Source organism: Aspergillus alliaceus (genome assembly GCF_009176365.1).
Source record: "Aspergillus alliaceus strain CBS 536.65 unplaced genomic scaffold BDW43scaffold_14, whole genome shotgun sequence".
NCBI classification, from domain to species: Eukaryota; Fungi; Ascomycota; class Eurotiomycetes; order Eurotiales; family Aspergillaceae; genus Aspergillus; species Aspergillus alliaceus.
In genome coordinates this window covers 474,105-490,599 of record NW_022474697.1, presented here as the reverse complement: position 1 = coordinate 490,599, position 16,495 = coordinate 474,105, and the positions used below count along the sequence as shown (strand labels likewise).

Below are 16,495 nucleotides of genomic sequence, written 5' to 3'. Positions count from 1 at the left end.
CTAGGGGGTAACATTTCACAGCGAAATCCAGTGTCAAGTAGGAATATAGTCGTCGAAGAAGTGGCCTTCGCTGTCCCGTCCATGGATAGCATGCCCTTCTACCTGGTTCATCAGGAAGAAATGCTCCCGCTCCGTACATTCCGTGTACTCGGTTTGCAATATGTAGATCTTGCGGTCACGTCTCGTCTCTGTGTCCAACGCATCCACAATCCGTGAGAAAGATTGCAAGGAACCTATACGTCCTCTCGCATATCGTTCGCACGCTGTAGACGCGGAAGAAACTTGTCCTTGAGGTAGACCGCGACCTCCCGGGTCGGCCAGCGCAAGACTAGCAGGATCAGCACCCAGCTAATATTCGTATTATAAACTCTGTCGCAGAAACAGCCCGCTGGGTCATATCCTTTTGCGATACCTAGTATCATCCTGACATAATGGACCACATGAGCGCCGAGTTCAGACTGATCTTGGTAAAGCAGGCTTTCCAGAAGCTCCCCGTCACAGTAGACCTGTGCTACAGCGTATACAGCGCAGAAAATGGCATCCTCGCAACGGTCAAATAAAACTGGGTCTATTTTGGGGATATCGAGAGAGTGCCCCGGTTGGTGGGACTTCGATTCCTCTGCTGGATTCGAAAGCATGGCGTCAAGTGGTTCAAAGCCTGAGTCCAAAAAAACGACATGATTGCGCTTTCTCAACTCCTTCAGGGTCATATAAACATCCTCGCTTCCCTCGGTTGTGCTCGGCAGGATTGGGGTTCTTGCAGACCGGATAAAGACGTCTTGAAAGCGGTTATAGACCTTGTTGGCTACTATGTGCCACGTTTTCATGCAGTGCAGCAAAATATGGCGCCTCGCCGTTGATACTGCCCTGGTCATATTTATGTACATCGCCTCTTGTGGTTCCGCTATTTCATGGACAAGACCTTGAAGATACCCTGCTGTTGTAGGTTCAGCGCCTAGCGACGAGAAAGGACCGAGCAAGAATAAGGTTCGTATCCTAAGAAAAATACCGGCACGCAAAAGAGTCCGGCCGTATTGGGGCATCATCAAGACATCCTGGTGCAGCATGAGCAGTTTTTCGAGACCTACGACATGACAATTGACACCCCAGAACGTCCCTACTTCCAACTCAAAAAGATAAGTGTATGGCTGCCGCAAGCACGTTCTCTACATCCGTAGTATGGGCTCGAATCTGCTGAACCGCCGAGTTAAAGCGGCTAAGGGCTTCGACAAAGTACTGTAGGCGAGGTCTCCCGAGAAAAGCCGTCGTGGTCGGCGACAGCCGTGATTCACTTTCAATATATGCCAGTCGGGCAGCCGAGAGTGCGATGACAGCCTCACGCAGGCCAGGCAGCCCTGTAATCCTAGAGGCAACCCCACGGACACTTTCCGGGAACATGTTCAGCATCTGTCGCGTAAAATAAGCAAGATATAATTGCTCCGCAGTCATAACTGCAGCATTACTTTGCAAAGGTAGTTGAAACCTCCTCTTAGGCACCGGGCCCGGCTCACGTATTCGTCCGTCGCTAGATGGCAGGCGAAGGTGCTTCGTGCGATCGGCTGTCAACTCCTTAGAAGAGAGTGAGCAGCTGTTCGTGTATACAGTGGGATTGTCGCTAAAGAGCTCCTGCTGAGAGCATATCATCGGAGGGTATCTCGATAGAGCCAAAGCATGTTCCCACGGATTTGCCTTTGATATCGTTGGAACGTGTACTGTTGTGGGCACCCACGGAATGAAATCGTAGAAGCTGCTTCTGAAACCAGCAACAAGCACCTCTACGGACACAGCGGTCACATCGTGGCTCAGACTCATCACGCTTGCAGTTATAGAATCAGTACCTGTTCTGACTTACCATATTAATTAATATATTGATACTATACATACCTTGCGCTTCTTCGGCCGGCAAGGCACGCAGCCGCTTCTGCTTCTATAAATATTGGTTTTTCGAGGCCGTGGGGGTAGCGGGTCGTACATCATGCAGCATAAAGACTTGAGAGTAATTTTACTTTCCATAACACAGCATACGAAGGACTGGTCCAAGGGAGATCGACTTCAAAGTCGAGTTGTCAAAAGAGAAATAAAAGGAAGTAGAAGAAGTACAAGCACCAATCGGACTAATCCCAGACACGTGAACGGGTGCACTAGCGGCAACCTTAATAGGGTAACTTGCCCAAAGGAGCGAAACACTAAACCTTTTCCGATATGATATTCCCGGTTACTCACTTTCTGTCCAATCAGATTGCATAATTTGAAATCTTGAAAATAGATCGCGAGTTTTTTACATCTATTCCCATAGGAACCCATGTCTACTTCCACGCTTGTAACAGATATGAACCGAATTGAACGACAAGAGCTCCTATCAAACACTCCAATTTGTTTGGGGGGGGGAGGGGGCTTTACTTCAATCGTATCATATCCAGCAAGCTTAACAGAATCAAGGATAGCAGCAGTCTGATTCTATTAAAGTGCAAGACACACAGGGACAACACGGCCTCTTATTTAAAAGAGTTGAGATCCTGTCCACAAATAGTAGCATTGTCTACGTAGAGTGAGGTAAACAGGACGAGCTGGAGCACCTCTGGTACTCAGAAAGGAAAACTCCCAACTTCAAATGTTTCCGTAGAAAAGAAATAGTGCAATAGTTTGATACTAAATATCACTCTTCGGAATACTACGTAAAAATGATATTCAAATTCAAGACCAACATTCCTTCCGGAAATACCCGATCATCTTTCTCACAAGTTCCTGGTCCAATGGTCTTGCATCCGTCAAGGTGGACGATACTTTCCGTGCCCTTTCAGTATGCCACCGATACGAACGTCGAGGCTGATCGGTGTCATACTTGCTGGCAAAGAAGTCAACAAGCTTGATGGGAGGGTTGGCAACTGGATCCGGATTCGAGGCCCTCAAACGACGTAACCAGTCCCGCTGCTCGAGCTCTTCGAACTCAAGTCCCGCATTGCGAACAAGCGGGAGGAGATCATTTGTCCAGTGGAACGGGTGCTGACTGACGATGTTGAAGAACAGGTCGGTGTCGGGCTCGGTGACCGCGGTACTAGAGGCACTAGAGAGAGAAATGTCGATAACTGTACCCGCGACAGTGTCGACCGGGAGCCACAGAGGTGATTCGTTGAGTTTCGGGAGTGCTCCGACAGTCGTCGCGCTTTGTAGCATAAGTGGAATAGCTTCTGTTGCGTTCCAGATACCATGGTCTAGGTCGCCAATCACCTGGCCGATTCGGAGCACCCTTGCGCAGATGCCCACTTGCTCAGCAGCTCTCATGCATATATGCTCGCCGACAAGCTTTGATTGAGCGTAACCCATGTTTTGCGCATAGGAGAGTTCCTGTGGAAGAGCCTCGGGGATGTCGTCTTTTGCGGTGTTTACTACTGCGCTGACTGAAGAGCAGAAGTTAAATGAGGCCGGTGCCGGTCGCTGTGTCTTGGAACACAGCTCGAGAAGATGCTTAAGCCCTCTTATGCTGTCCCTTTCAAAACTACTGAGGTGCAAGTTGAAGTTCACAGACCAGGCACAATGAATGACATCCGTTATCTCCTTGGTCAAGGTGTTGTATGTTACAGTGTCGAGTCCCAGTGTAGACTGGGACAGGTTGGATGGAAGTGCGACGATCTTTTGTCTAGCAGCATCGGCGAGACCATCATACACCCGCCGGCCGCGCATGGATTGAAGTAAGCGACCGTAGGCTTCAATTTGTGAGCCGGCACGAACAAGACAGTAGACTTTCTGTACGTCTGAACGGATGGAAAGCTTTCTGACAACATGAGCCCCTAGTGATCCTGTAGCGCCCGTGATGACCTGTACTGTGTCAGCCTCTGGGCTCTGGGGAAGACTGGTGTGCAGCGTACAATATATCTTCCTTCCAAGCCATTCGCCACAGGAATATGTTTTTGGAAGTCACTATACTTTGAAATTAGTTCCGCCATCTGGTCCTCTACAGCCTGAATTTCACTTGAAGACCCAGAGTTGAGGGAGCAAAGATAGTGAGCCAAAGAACTGATTGTGGGATGTTCGAACGCCACATTGAGTCCTAATTTGTGGCCATTCGTGTTGAGCGTCCTCATAAGAATAGACCGAAGCTGAGTAGCTTGCAGGGAATCCATCCCGAGAGCAAAAAAGTCTGCATCTTCTGTCAGGTCATCTACCTTTTTATGTGACAGTAGGTCGTGCAGTCGATCCCTGATGAAAACCTTGAGCTCCGGCTCAGATAGAAGAAGCGAGCCAGTCATAGCATCCTCTGCCTCATATGCCTCTTCAATTAGGTTACTAAACTCCCTGTAAAATCCTTGTCTGATGAAGGTCCCCTTGTCTGTGCGAGGGTATTGTGTATCTTCGGGTAGTACTCGAACCATACTTCTCGAGAGCTGGCCGTACGCTGGCATTGCTTCATGTGCCTTCTCCACGGCAGGCCAGATACTCTCAACAATCTGCTGATCTGACATAGAGACTGTACCAGGCGCACGGACAACTGCCAGCCCGATGCTAGCCTTGCCCGCTCCAAAGACAATAGCCTCGGAGACAGTACTAAGTTGTCTCACTCTTCCTTCCATATCAAGTGGATTAACCTTTTCTCCATTGACAAGGACTATCGTGTCGTCTAGCCGAGCATAGTACTTGTACGCTTCCAGGGTCGGATGCTTCAAGAAGAGATCTTTTGTGGCATAGGATCCATCGGGTCGATTAGACATGACCTTAGAAGGCCAGCCATCAAGGCAAACCAGTTCAAATATTCCAGGATACCGTTCTTCAAACCGCAGATATTTCTTCACAGTATCTGATGGCCTTAGATAATCCCATTCTTTATCCTCCCGCGGCCTGAAGGAGGTCATTAGTTGACCGGTTTCCGTTCTAAGCTTTCAGTTAGCAATGGGTCAACGGTATTTATGCTTAAGGATGCGTACGATCCATAGTGACTTATGAGGTTGACATCGTTTGCAACAAGCAGATTTCCTAGCGAGTCCGGACATGTGGATCCTCCGAACATAACGGCCCTGAACCGTGCGAGGGCCGAAATGCCCTCCTCCGTCTCGGCCAGCAGCTTCAGCGCATATGGTACGCCATAGAAGATTTCGAGAGGATGTGCTTGCATGACATCAAGTAGGTACTGTCTGGTCAGCGGCAGTTCAGCGTTATAGAGATAGAGCCTCTTGGATGAGTAGATCGTCCGGAAAAGAACGCTAATGCCATGGTTATGGTACAGGGGTAAAGTGATGAATCCAGACATATTCATGTGGCCGGAATAGTTTCTGACGGCAGCTGCTTGGGTCTGGTAGATCGGTTTGGGAAGACCGGTTGAGCCACTGGAGTGGATTATCCACACCAAGTGTTTGGATTCGGCCACAGGGTCCAGCCATGGGACCATTTCCGTATCAACATCGCCCGGAATTGGATAATCGAAGGACTGCTGTGCTGGTATCACGTCTACTTGCAAATCCGGAAGCCGCTGCTTGAGCTCCTCAGCAGTGGGTTGGAAAGAGCTATTAATGAAGATATGCCGGGACTGCGTTCGTTCCAACAATGACACATAGGCTTCAATGGAGAGCCGGGTTGATAGAAGTAGCCCCGTGTGTCCCAGCTTCGCCAGTGCAAGGAGCATCACGAGATAACTAAGGTCGGACGTGCCTAATAGGGAAACAACTGCTGGGGTCTCCGCCGAGGAAGTTCGAGGCGGAACTCTAGCTGCTATTGCACCGGCAACGCGAAAAGCAAATATGTCTAGCTGGCGTAGAGGATAGTCCACATAATCAATGCCGAGCCTTGGGTAACATATCACAGGTTGCCCCGATCCTAGAGACGCGCGGTTTCGGACTAACTCATCGACGGTAAAGGGCACCCGATCCGGATCATGAGTGAAGTTTGCATCGTTGAACAACGGCCGAGAGAAAGTTGGGGTATGGGGAGTGTTTGCCGCCAGCATCTTTGATATATTCGTCTTTGTAGACTCCAACATATTGCAAATAGGGTTTCTCTTAGCCTCCAAGCCTCAGATATAGATGAAGGTAGAGTGATGGAAGATGCATTATTTATATTTCTTCGATCCACCTATGACCGAAGGATATCGTTATGGGTCCTCGTCCCTTAGGATAAGCTTCATCATGGTGCAGTCGGAAAAGGTCAACGTTGCCCGGATATTTATCCGACAGTACGATGGCATCCACTTCTTAGGTACGTATAGTACATTATAAAGAAACCTGGGCCCATGCAATCATTGACACTCGGATTGGATAGGACCCCAACATCAGAAACAATGACTCTAAGCCCTAAATTTGAAGTTCAGTATGAGACCTTACGATCACAACTCTTCTTGCAGACCCGTTGAACGACTCGTTTCTACAACAACTCCCTCTGTCTTTAGAGGAACAAGTGGCATGAGAGCTTTACGAATTATGGGTGGGTGGCACCCTTCGAGTTCTCTTCGCTGATGGAACCTGAAGGGGCATAAATGTGTACTCCTAACATTAGGTATTCCAGCCCATAACAATCATAGTGATGGATAAGCATCGGTGTTCAAAGAGTCAGGTTTGAGGGCTCTGCCGAAAGATTTGAAAATGCCTAACCTCCCTGTCAGTAGATAGCAATATTAAAATTCGGAAGAAAAGAGTACGTGCCCAAGAATCTAATTGAGTCCACCAGTTCAGCCCTTCCAAGCTTTCAAGAAGCCCGAAATCCTCGCTAAAGTCGAAGGACTCTGAAATTAGGCCTGGCGGCGGGAAAGTGTCGGCATAGTTCACAGATCCAGATGCTGGCGAGAGAGTTTGCGAGAAAATTGCGGTCTTAGTATTTTTTGGGACAGTAGAGTCGTGATTTTGGACAGCATTAGACCCAAGGGCTTGTGAAATATATCCAGGAGCATCTAGAGACAGATACGAGCCGGTATGTCTACGGGCCTCCAACCTAAGTTCTTCCAGAATGATGCTATAGCGGCGGCTTGGGCAGTTCTTGCGAGTAGCCTCAGCAAGGTGGTGCTGACATGCTTCCGCGAGGTCGAATAGCGAACACAGATCCTTCTTATCCTCCGTACCTCGTGAGGCATCAGGATATGATGACAGTTGACATTGTTGGATCGTGTATATATACACTACCGTGATGGCACAAAAGCACACATAATGGGTGAACCAAAATGACCGGATTAGGACGCCTTGTTTGCCGAGGGTGTCCACTATTCTCATGACGTCTTCGGCAGCCCCTATGCATTTTTGCACATGGCTCGTTATTGTGAGATGTGATACTGGCGGTCTGCGACTGAGATCTGTGAAATCATTTAAGAGGAATGATCTGGTGACATGAATGATCGCATGCGAATATGCAAGTTGCAATACTTGACTTTGCCTACATAGGGGTGGAATAAGGCTTGTTGCCCGAACACTGTTGAATAATGGTGGTGCGGTCTCTTTCCATTCTTCTAGCACCGAAGTAAGCCGCACAGCTATATCGAGGGGTGGCTCTCGAGATCGCGGATTGATCGTATATAATTGTCGGGAAATCTCACCAAGCACGCGGCCCAGTCTACACAACAAGCTCATGAGTTGCATGTTCAGCACGAGGCATTCAGGGAAGGACAAACCTGTAGTGAAGTACAGATGCAATCATCATGCAGTCGGGAGAGCCTGTCCTTCGGTGCGCGTCGTCTTGGGACATATCCTCGTCATTTACCTCATCCGGAAGTTCCTGGTCATGGTCTTCCTCATGCATTAATCTAGGCCTCCCAAACATCACACTAAGGTATTTATCCAGAGTGTAGGTGCTCCAGAAGATCCGTTTACGGATTTCACGCTCCAGGTAGGAATTTGCATTCTTTGACTTCTTGGCAGGGCACTTTCGATGCAGACCCAAGGCTGTCACAAGTTGCAGCGCGGTCCCAAAGGCATACCAACATTCGTTAGCTCGGGATGATGAAAGCAGATAAAGACATTGCCCTAGCCTTGCTTGAACGGACTCCAGCCGGGGGGGCCCCGACTCCAGGGACAACAGGTATTTTGACGCCGCGTACCATCGCTCGCTACAAGCGGCTAGTGTTTTAGTAAGAAGATGTGAAAAAGAGGGGGTGGTGGGGAGGGGTTTACAAGTGCTTACCTTCCATTCCAAACGTCAGTGTCGTTGTCTGGTTTCAGCTCCTCATAAAGCGAGCTTACAGCAAATATTATAAGGACAATAGCAGCCCTAGCTACCATAGGACCAGTCGGTGGGTTCACGGATGAGATATTGCTTTCATACACTTGATTCAGCCACTCCTCCACGGTTCCTCTATGTAGGAAGCGGTAAGTAACCATAGAGTAGTCAAAGTATATCTCAACCAACTCTCGGGCCCTCCCAAATGAGGGAAGGGTAAAGCCAGCCTCACGATCACCCGAATAGGGTCTATCTCCGAACATGAATACAGACGTGCTTTTGGAGGATGGCTCTCTCTGCAGTTCGCCGGGAATCGCCCGTATTTCATCCTGGTGTAGTCGGCGCCAGACACGGTTCAGAAATGAGACCCCCGATGCAGGGCCAAGATAGTTACCCTCGAAATCAGTGACCACGGGGTCAGGTGAATTCCGACTGGAAATCTCGGCGAGACTCTTACACTGCTGGCGCGGACGAGTTGAATTGCGGGAATAGCTCCTTGTCGACCGCGGAGAAGAATGGCTCCGAGTAGTATGGGCTGGTGAGAGAACATGATTTTGGCCTCCGTAGTCAGCCACTGGTAGGGGTTCTGGAGGCAAGCCCCTAGAGTAGGCCGCGTTGTATTCGCAAGAAAGTGACAGTCTCGTACATCTCATACACGGAAGTGTTCCGGTGCATCGGGTCTTTTTCTCCTTGCAGTGATCACAGGCTCTCGTAACTTTCTGCCTTGCATTGCCTGGCTTGGCTATTAATGGCTCAGACGCTTTCCTCTTTTGCGCTTCCGTGGGCCGCCGCATATCGATGGTCAAACTAGTGTGACAATCATTTCCGGTGGGAGGCTGCGTGTCCGCCCTGACGGGCTTGGTTACCATTTAGTTTCGTAGGGATTGATAGTAGTAGCTACTAAAGGTTGCATGAATTATAGCCCCGCCTATTCCTTATTCCTTTTTCCTGACTGTTCCAAAAGTGAGAGTGGAAGAGACTTCAAACAGATTATTCTCATCCAGGAGAAATTTCCGGGAATCAAACGGATTTGTACTTCATCGTCGACGTGCGGGGAAGTGACTCCACACTCCGGCAAAGAGTATCCGGAGCCGAAGCGGTTAACTTCCGAAGTATACAAAAGCATGATGAAGGTATACCTTGCGAAGGTAGAAAAGACTATGTAGGATACGCTGGGAGCATACGAAGGGGATGGGAAGTGATCTTAACATAATGCTTTGCTATGGCAGCAGGTAGATCTCGAGAAAGAGGAAGAGAGAAACAAATTTGAATCAACAAGGCCGGTCACCTGTTTCGCTTAGTCATCCATGAGTAGACAAAGGAGGTTATAAAATTCAAGGCATCTTTCTCCAGGGGAAGAAAACTAGTGTTACCGATATTCAAGCTGACCATGAACGGATGAACTCGAAATGCAGAATCGCTAATAAGGATAGATAGCCTGCCGATAGACGCTTGAGTAAAAGCTGCATTTGCGGAGGCCCTCCTTGTAACCTCTGAATAAACTTCAATTTTTCAAAAGGCCTACTATAATACTAAAAGCCCTAAACGAGAACCCAGGCTACGATGTCCAGTGGAACCCAAAGTTCATGAACAAAGTCCACGAACGAGATGATGCGTTGTATTTCTGCGAGAAGTCCGCACCACCTTGAGATTTATTTTAGCGGTTTCATGATGTAGTGAGATACGTAGGACCAAGTTGGGGTGTACACGGGTGTGTCCATCAATGGCCTACCGTTGGCTTGTTAATGGTACCAACCTGAGAAACATGCCTAATGCTGGAGTAGCGGTAATCAAGCGGGAGGTAGAATCAAGTGCGCCATGAGGCACGAGAAGTACACGCGTCCTCTCGTGTCCACTGAAAGCCCAGACAGCGTCGACAAGGACGCCGAGCTAGACTGTACCTTGATCTTTATCGGGGACCAACAAATCATCTATCCCATATATTCCATACGAGAGCTGCGTTTCGGAGAAGTATAGCGGGCTGGATTTCTTTCTTTCTTTTCTTTTCTTTTCTTTTTTTTTTTTCAATTTGTGTCACTAATGCGTGTACCGAGGGCAAAATCCAGTGCTTCATCGCCGTCAAAGAAAAATAATATAACATCCTTGCCCACGGGATGGGGTCCGGAGGTGTTCCTGCTTTAACCTTGATTGTAAATCCTTGCTTTGCTGAATAGACGATTGATAACCATGTTTCGTTCACTAGCGATGAATGTGACGACCGATCTGTGTTCCTGCCGTAGGAAAGCTCACCGTGGACTGAGTAAAAGAAGGTTCCGTGGGTCTGATACCTTGTAAGGCAAATCTAATGGCTCGGTTATTCGCGAATCCTCCCCTCTGACGTGACCTGAGTATGGCGGTATCCCCTGGAACAAGGGGAGGGGACAAGTGAGATTATTAGAAGACGATAGGAAGAGGCAGATGTGGAAAACAGAAAAGAAAAATGTCGTTAGAAGGCTTGGCAAAGTGCGCAACAAGTCTCCCAGGGCCTTGATGTCCTTTTATAAGCCGGCAGGAGCCTTCAGACAAACAAGCCCTGCGTTCAAGCAATCAGCCGCACGAGAATTAATGCAACAGTAGAGATGCAGAGGGAAGACGATAGTGACAAGCTGTTGCGTGGTCGTTATGCATAAAATCAATTCATGGGTTCAGGGACTCAACGTCCTTAATTGAACCAGCCATCCGGGGTCACATCCTTGGATCCTTCATCAGTCTCTGTTCCCTGCCCCACACCGTCAGGCATATCTTCCTCCTCTTCCACATTCCGACGAAGGAGCCCTCGAACAACGGCCCGGATTTCGTCGTGAGATGCTCCCGACCGAATGACCGCAACAATCGCTTGCACGTCTGTTTCTTCTCCGCACCGAATCGCCTTCAGCAGTTGTTCGACAAACCCACGATAGTATCCAAGTTCCTCTTGGGCACGTCTGGCGGCAACCTTGCGCCGCTTGTCGGCGAATTCATCGACCACACAATCACGTCCATGGAGTGCACATTCAGCGCAGGGAGGGCCGGTGGTGTCTGCGCTGCACTAAAACAACATAAAATCGAGATTAGAGCTTCATGGGAAGTAAAGACAGGAAAGAAATTTCAAATGGGAAGAATTCGCGAGCCACAGCCCGGCTATTATAGCGAGGAAAAACCAAGGGGGGGGGGGAAAAAATAAAATAAAAATAAAATGTTCTTCCGTTGGATAGGCAAAGAAGACAAGTACCTTTGTTCGACGTCTTTTGCACTCAGTGCAAGCTGCAGATGCTCTCCTTATCTTGATCTCTTCAACTCCACTTCCTAGTGAGCGTGGCGTTGGCGGCGGTACAGGATCTGGAAGCGTTCTCGGTGCAATGGGGCGAAAAGGCCTGGATGGACCTTGGTGGGCCATAGTCTATAAATGTGTATATCAATTTAGAAGGGAAGAGAAAGTCCACGGCAAAAGACGAAAACCAGATTGAGATGAAAGGAATCCCAGAAAGGCGCCTGGCAAGGTTCTCAACCGAACTTTTCATTAATATGCTCCTCACAAGGAGATGCATCTATCCTAAGGAATCTGAGCCGATCATGCTCGATCAAGGGATCATGAGTGAAGTGTTAAGCACTCAGTCTGATCCTTATGCAGTGCTTGCATTGACTGCTATTAGCCATAAGGAAAGATAGGGATGTCAACGCAAGAAAAGTAAAAGAAGAGAAGAAAGAAGAAAAGAAAGAAGAGAAAGAGAGCAGGAACAGAAGAGGGTAAAAGAAAAAAATCAAAACCTAAGCGGGGGAAAAGAGCCAAAAAGGTGGGCGGGGGGGCGAAGGGAGAAAAGAGAAAAGGGAAAGATGAAAGAGGAAGGAAGAGGAGTTCACTCCCTCGCTCGGCCCCCGGGGGAAAAGTGCTGCTCACGGCCCGTTCCCAAATGACCGCCGACAACAGTTCCAGGTACGACACCATTAGGCTCTGCAAAATCACCGAGCTATATCGGTGTAGCGACTGGAGATGATGGAGCCATCAAATTATGTAACCAAGGGTGTAACGCATAACATTGGGGTCCTTGTCCATGCAGGCAAGCAAGGTAGTCCTACCTGATTTTGTACCATGTCTGACTGAGGATCCTATCCAGATGACTTGATAGGCTGGGCCTGGGCGGTGCACGAATCCACGGAAACAAGTAGAAGTCCAAGGGTTTAGCCCGCAGCTCCTTCTGCTCCTCATCGAGTAGGTTTTATAATTCATTTGAGATGATCCCCGATCATCCCCAAATAATGATTAAGGATCGGCTGACCTTGTAGGTCATCTTGTCTTGTTATAGTTCAGTCACCCAAGTTTAAACCAGCAGGGTTCCTTTCCCCCAGAATCGGTCGAACACGGTACCACATCGATCTGCAAGTCTGGGTTGAAGTCGAATCCAATAATCATGGAGACGCCGTCCTTCCCCTCTTAGCACGTTTTGACGCCCTCTACTCGATCTTGAAGATCAAACAAGATGTTGGACCATACGTGTACACAGGTCGCCTGAGCTAGTCGAGGAGCTTATGCGACCTAGACCCTCAGCACGTGAGCGCCAAGGTCATTAATAAGCAGATTTGTCCCGCACCAGATCATTAAATACCAATACCTACACATGGAATTCAATTTCCGTTTTGAATTCTTTAACTATTCAAGACTATCTGAATACTAAGTAGTTAGAAATCGGTTACTAAGTACTTATAATAATGGATGATCTGAACTCTCTCGACCTTCCAATCGGCATTAACGATGATTTTGTCGAATCAGGCCCTGAAACTCCCCCTGAAATAAAGGTATGATTTTCTAACTACTTTTAAATCAGTTAATAACTACGTGCTAATTAATAGATAAACAGGAACCAGATATGTTTATTCCACTTATAAGAGCTAAAAAAGGTTCCGGTCTCACGATATTAAATATTGAATAGGGATGTGTTATTTGGACGAGACGCTAGACTGGAACAGGAATATAATATACTGCGTATTGGTAATACTATCTGTCTATCTACTTTTTGCTTTTAAAACTTTTATATTAATTTTTATCTAAAGATTTTTTGTTATAATATAATTAAGCACTTATATAGAAATTTCAGATATCTTAGCTAGCCTTAGTAGGAGTTGTATAATATTGTATCTATATAAAAGAAACTCTCTCTACTTGCTACAATATTTTAGTGTACCATATAATTCTCCTGTGATAGAAAGGACTTAACTTAGGCAGTAGGCAAATATTTGGTATTTCCAATACGCAGTGTATTTTTGACCTATTCTAGTTTAGCGTCTGGTCCAAATAACACTTCCCATTGAATATATTGATGATCTTCCATATATATGTTCCTCTACGAATCGGATATTGTCAACACTAGCGCTTACCCGAACAAGCCACCACGTGATATGGTATATGGTATAATATAGTATATACCATAGTATACGGATTGGTATATGACCATAGGATCTATAAGGACATTCATCCGTCTACTTAGTTTAGTCCTTCGTGATCAATTCCAATTGTTACTACAGAGTTACCTTTAGTGTCAAGTCCAGCATTCAACTCGTTCGTATTCTTTCAACTATCGAGTATACGTACTTGATAGGCCTGGCCATTTGGACTTGAGCTATCCACGGATTAGTTATCGTCTCTCGATCGGACCTTGGATTAGGTCACCTCACGGCATCATCGTCTCTCGTTACTGAATCATAGTGGCTTCTATCATTCAGGTTTGACCCTCGCTACGCAAGCGCAGCTAACTGGTCGCAGAGCTCCTGCCCGAATACCCAGGGGTAACAAGCAGCTAGCTGGTATTAAACCACGGCCAGGAACACGCGCCAATAGTCATAAATTGACTATTATTAAAGAGGGAGTTCTTATAAAAAGGCTTCTAGATACAGATAAGCGAGGCTTTCCAATCCAACCAAATTTTCTGCATGGAATGGCGCAGATTTTACTTCGTGAACAGATATAAGATTCTACTGCATCTCTTGGAGTTAACTGGGCTTATTTCTTTACTAAACGCTGTCCTGAGTTATATATACGATATACAAGACATATGATATATCAACGTGCAAAGCAGGAACATCCAAAGATTACAAAATCTTGATTCCAGACCGTACAAGCAGCTATTCAAGAACACAGTATACGTGAAGATGGTATCTGGAACTTTGATGAGACTGGCTTTACAATAGGACTCTGCTCTATTTCTAAAGTTATTACTGCAGCCGATCGCAGTGAGTAACCGCGCAGAGTCATTCAGGGTAATTATGAATGGGTTACAATCATTGAAACAGTCAGTTTAAAAGGTGTATATATACCGCCAGTCATTATACTTAAAGCAAGTTATCAACAAGCTGCCTGGTTCCAAGAACTTAATCTTGCTAAAGACTAGTAGATTGCTACTAGCAAGAATGGCTGGACAACTGATAAAATAGGCCTTCGCTGGCTAAAACATATTTTTGAACCGTACTCTAAGTGCTATATGACTGGTGTTAAGCGATTGCTTATTCTTGATGGCCATAGTAGCCATTTGACTGCGGAATTTGATAACTTCTGTAAGTAGAATATAATTATCTGTCTCTGTATGTCTGCCCATGCCTCACAGCTTCTTCAACCACTTGATATTGGTGTGTTTGGCCCACTCAAACGCGCGTACAGAAAGCTTATTAAACAATATATAATTTCTAGTAATAATTATATTGATAAAGAAGACTTTCTATCTCTATATTCTAAAGTATGTGCTAAAGTATTTACTTTAGCAAATATCTGTAATAGTTTTGCCGGGGCAGGGCTTAAGCTATTTAATCAAGAGCATATTCTTTCTAAGCTTATATTTCAACCACATATACTAACACCACCACTAGTTGAAGACTCAATTTTCTCTGCTTTTCAGACTTCTCAGAGTACTCATTAACTAGATCGGAAAGTCCGTAGTTTACAGAATAGCCTTAGCGCAAAACAGAAGCTTTCTAGTAGTCCAATTACTCATGTTCAATATCTTGAAAAAGCCGCGCAAATAACAATGTGTACTAACCTTCTTTTACAGCAAGAAATTAGGACTATACGAGCTGAGAATAAGCGGGAAAATAAGAAAAAGGCTAGAAGATATGCTAAAATAGAGAATGATAGGCTTTTAATGGTACAGGAAGGTTAAAATCGCGTTCAGCAGCTTGATAAGCAGTCGAGGAATCTATACCTGTGCCTTGACGACGAGCTCCGCAACGCTGCAGTGGCTGTGGGATAGTTGGATATACTATAAGAAACTGCCCTAGTAAATAGCTTCACATTCCACTATTATTTAGGCTGGTTGAATCTTATTAACATGGTTGAAAGCTTTAAATTATAGTGGGTGTAGTAAAAAAATTCGCGGCTCGGCCGTGGATTACGTTACTACTTAGTCTTGATTATTAGTTTTAGTTAAGACAACCGCTGCTGATCTTGTAGAGGTACTAGATATGCTATCTCTAATTAAAAAAAATCTATCACTTATTTACTGCTTCAAAAGTAATTAACTTAAATTTCAGGTCAAGCAGCTATGTTCAGATAGTACTAATTAGTTGGTAAGTAGTTTGAAAGAGATGGCGCGGAAGAAAGATTGTAAAGGTCAGTTGTTGTTACATAGCCGCCTTGGCGTTTATGTAAGCTGATTTGTCCCGCACGAGGGCCACCCACCCAATAGGACAAGCGTCCATCGCTTCCCACACAAGATTCACAGCACGTGACACCACTGTCCGTCAGTTCTGATGCCACTAATCCCAGTAGAGCATAGCGTGATATCCGGATGGTTGGCGATCGTCACGACTGGTCCATACTTACTCTTCTTATACCTAACATGGAGAGGAATAATACCTTGAGAACCTCAGGGAACTGTTGCGAGATCAAAAGACCCCTCTCATCACGGGTCCCATGATGAGAGTATTACGAAATGAATAGGTATAGGGAAGGAGAATCAGACCAAAATGACCACAGGAGACTACCGAACTTATGGTTGACCTGAAAGGTCAGCGAATTCCTCCATACTGCTAAGCACGGTCCTGATATTCTACTAGGTAGGACCTGTCATTGTTTTGGTCTTGTACGAGGTGGTTACCTAATCGGGGCAGTAGCCCAAGTCGGATGTATAGAAACCTTGGGTAGTACTACGTGGGTACCTATAACTACTTAACGATGGGAAGGAAGCTCCTTTTCCATGGATGACGAACCAGTGGTTCAGGCAGTTGTGGCGAATTTCCGCTCCACTCCCAGGAGAGGTTCGTTACCAATTTCATATGAGGGGCTTATTTTGAACCACTGCCAATTTGGGGAGGGTAGAATACTATAGTTCGTTAGTTATTTTAGGTAGCTATGTACTAGTACTAGGTACTGAGTATGAGGACAACTCGGTTTCAGCCGAACCAA

At 46.4% G+C, this 16,495-nt stretch overlaps 4 protein-coding genes across 4 annotated transcripts; all 4 read right to left on the bottom strand.

The window, feature by feature from the left end:
• Positions 1 to 33: 33 nt before the first annotated feature.
• Positions 34 to 1,812, bottom strand: BDW43DRAFT_309817 (uncharacterized protein; the record flags this gene model as incomplete). Its single annotated transcript, XM_032046782.1, has 3 exons — positions 34 to 348; positions 429 to 1,055; positions 1,162 to 1,812. 3 exons carry the CDS (start codon positions 1,810 to 1,812, stop codon positions 34 to 36), a joined length of 1,593 nt encoding a protein of 530 aa, XP_031901825.1.
• An 882-nt stretch (positions 1,813 to 2,694) lies between these two features.
• On the bottom strand, positions 2,695 to 5,935 carry BDW43DRAFT_309816 (putative NRPS-like enzyme; the record flags this gene model as incomplete). Its single annotated transcript, XM_032046781.1, has 3 exons — positions 2,695 to 3,816; positions 3,867 to 4,866; positions 4,920 to 5,935. 3 exons carry the CDS (start codon positions 5,933 to 5,935, stop codon positions 2,695 to 2,697), a joined length of 3,138 nt encoding a protein of 1,045 aa, XP_031901824.1.
• Positions 5,936 to 6,246: 311 nt separating this feature from the next.
• On the bottom strand, positions 6,247 to 9,525 carry BDW43DRAFT_48562 (Zn(II)2Cys6 transcription factor). Its single transcript, XM_032050123.1, has 4 exons — positions 8,092 to 9,525; positions 7,583 to 8,017; positions 6,627 to 7,524; positions 6,247 to 6,570 (listed from the first exon to the last, which is right to left on the bottom strand). Exons 1-4 carry the CDS (start codon positions 8,994 to 8,996, stop codon positions 6,526 to 6,528), a joined length of 2,283 nt encoding a protein of 760 aa, XP_031901823.1. The 5' UTR covers positions 8,997 to 9,525; the 3' UTR covers positions 6,247 to 6,525.
• A 1,264-nt stretch (positions 9,526 to 10,789) lies between these two features.
• On the bottom strand, positions 10,790 to 11,503 carry BDW43DRAFT_309814 (Zn(II)2Cys6 transcription factor domain-containing protein; the record flags this gene model as incomplete). The annotated part of the gene is made up of 2 exons (XM_032046780.1): positions 10,790 to 11,155; positions 11,339 to 11,503. The coding sequence occupies 2 exons, from the start codon at positions 11,501 to 11,503 to the stop codon at positions 10,790 to 10,792; spliced, it is 531 nt and encodes a 176-aa protein (XP_031901822.1).
• Positions 11,504 to 16,495: the final 4,992 nt, after the last annotated feature.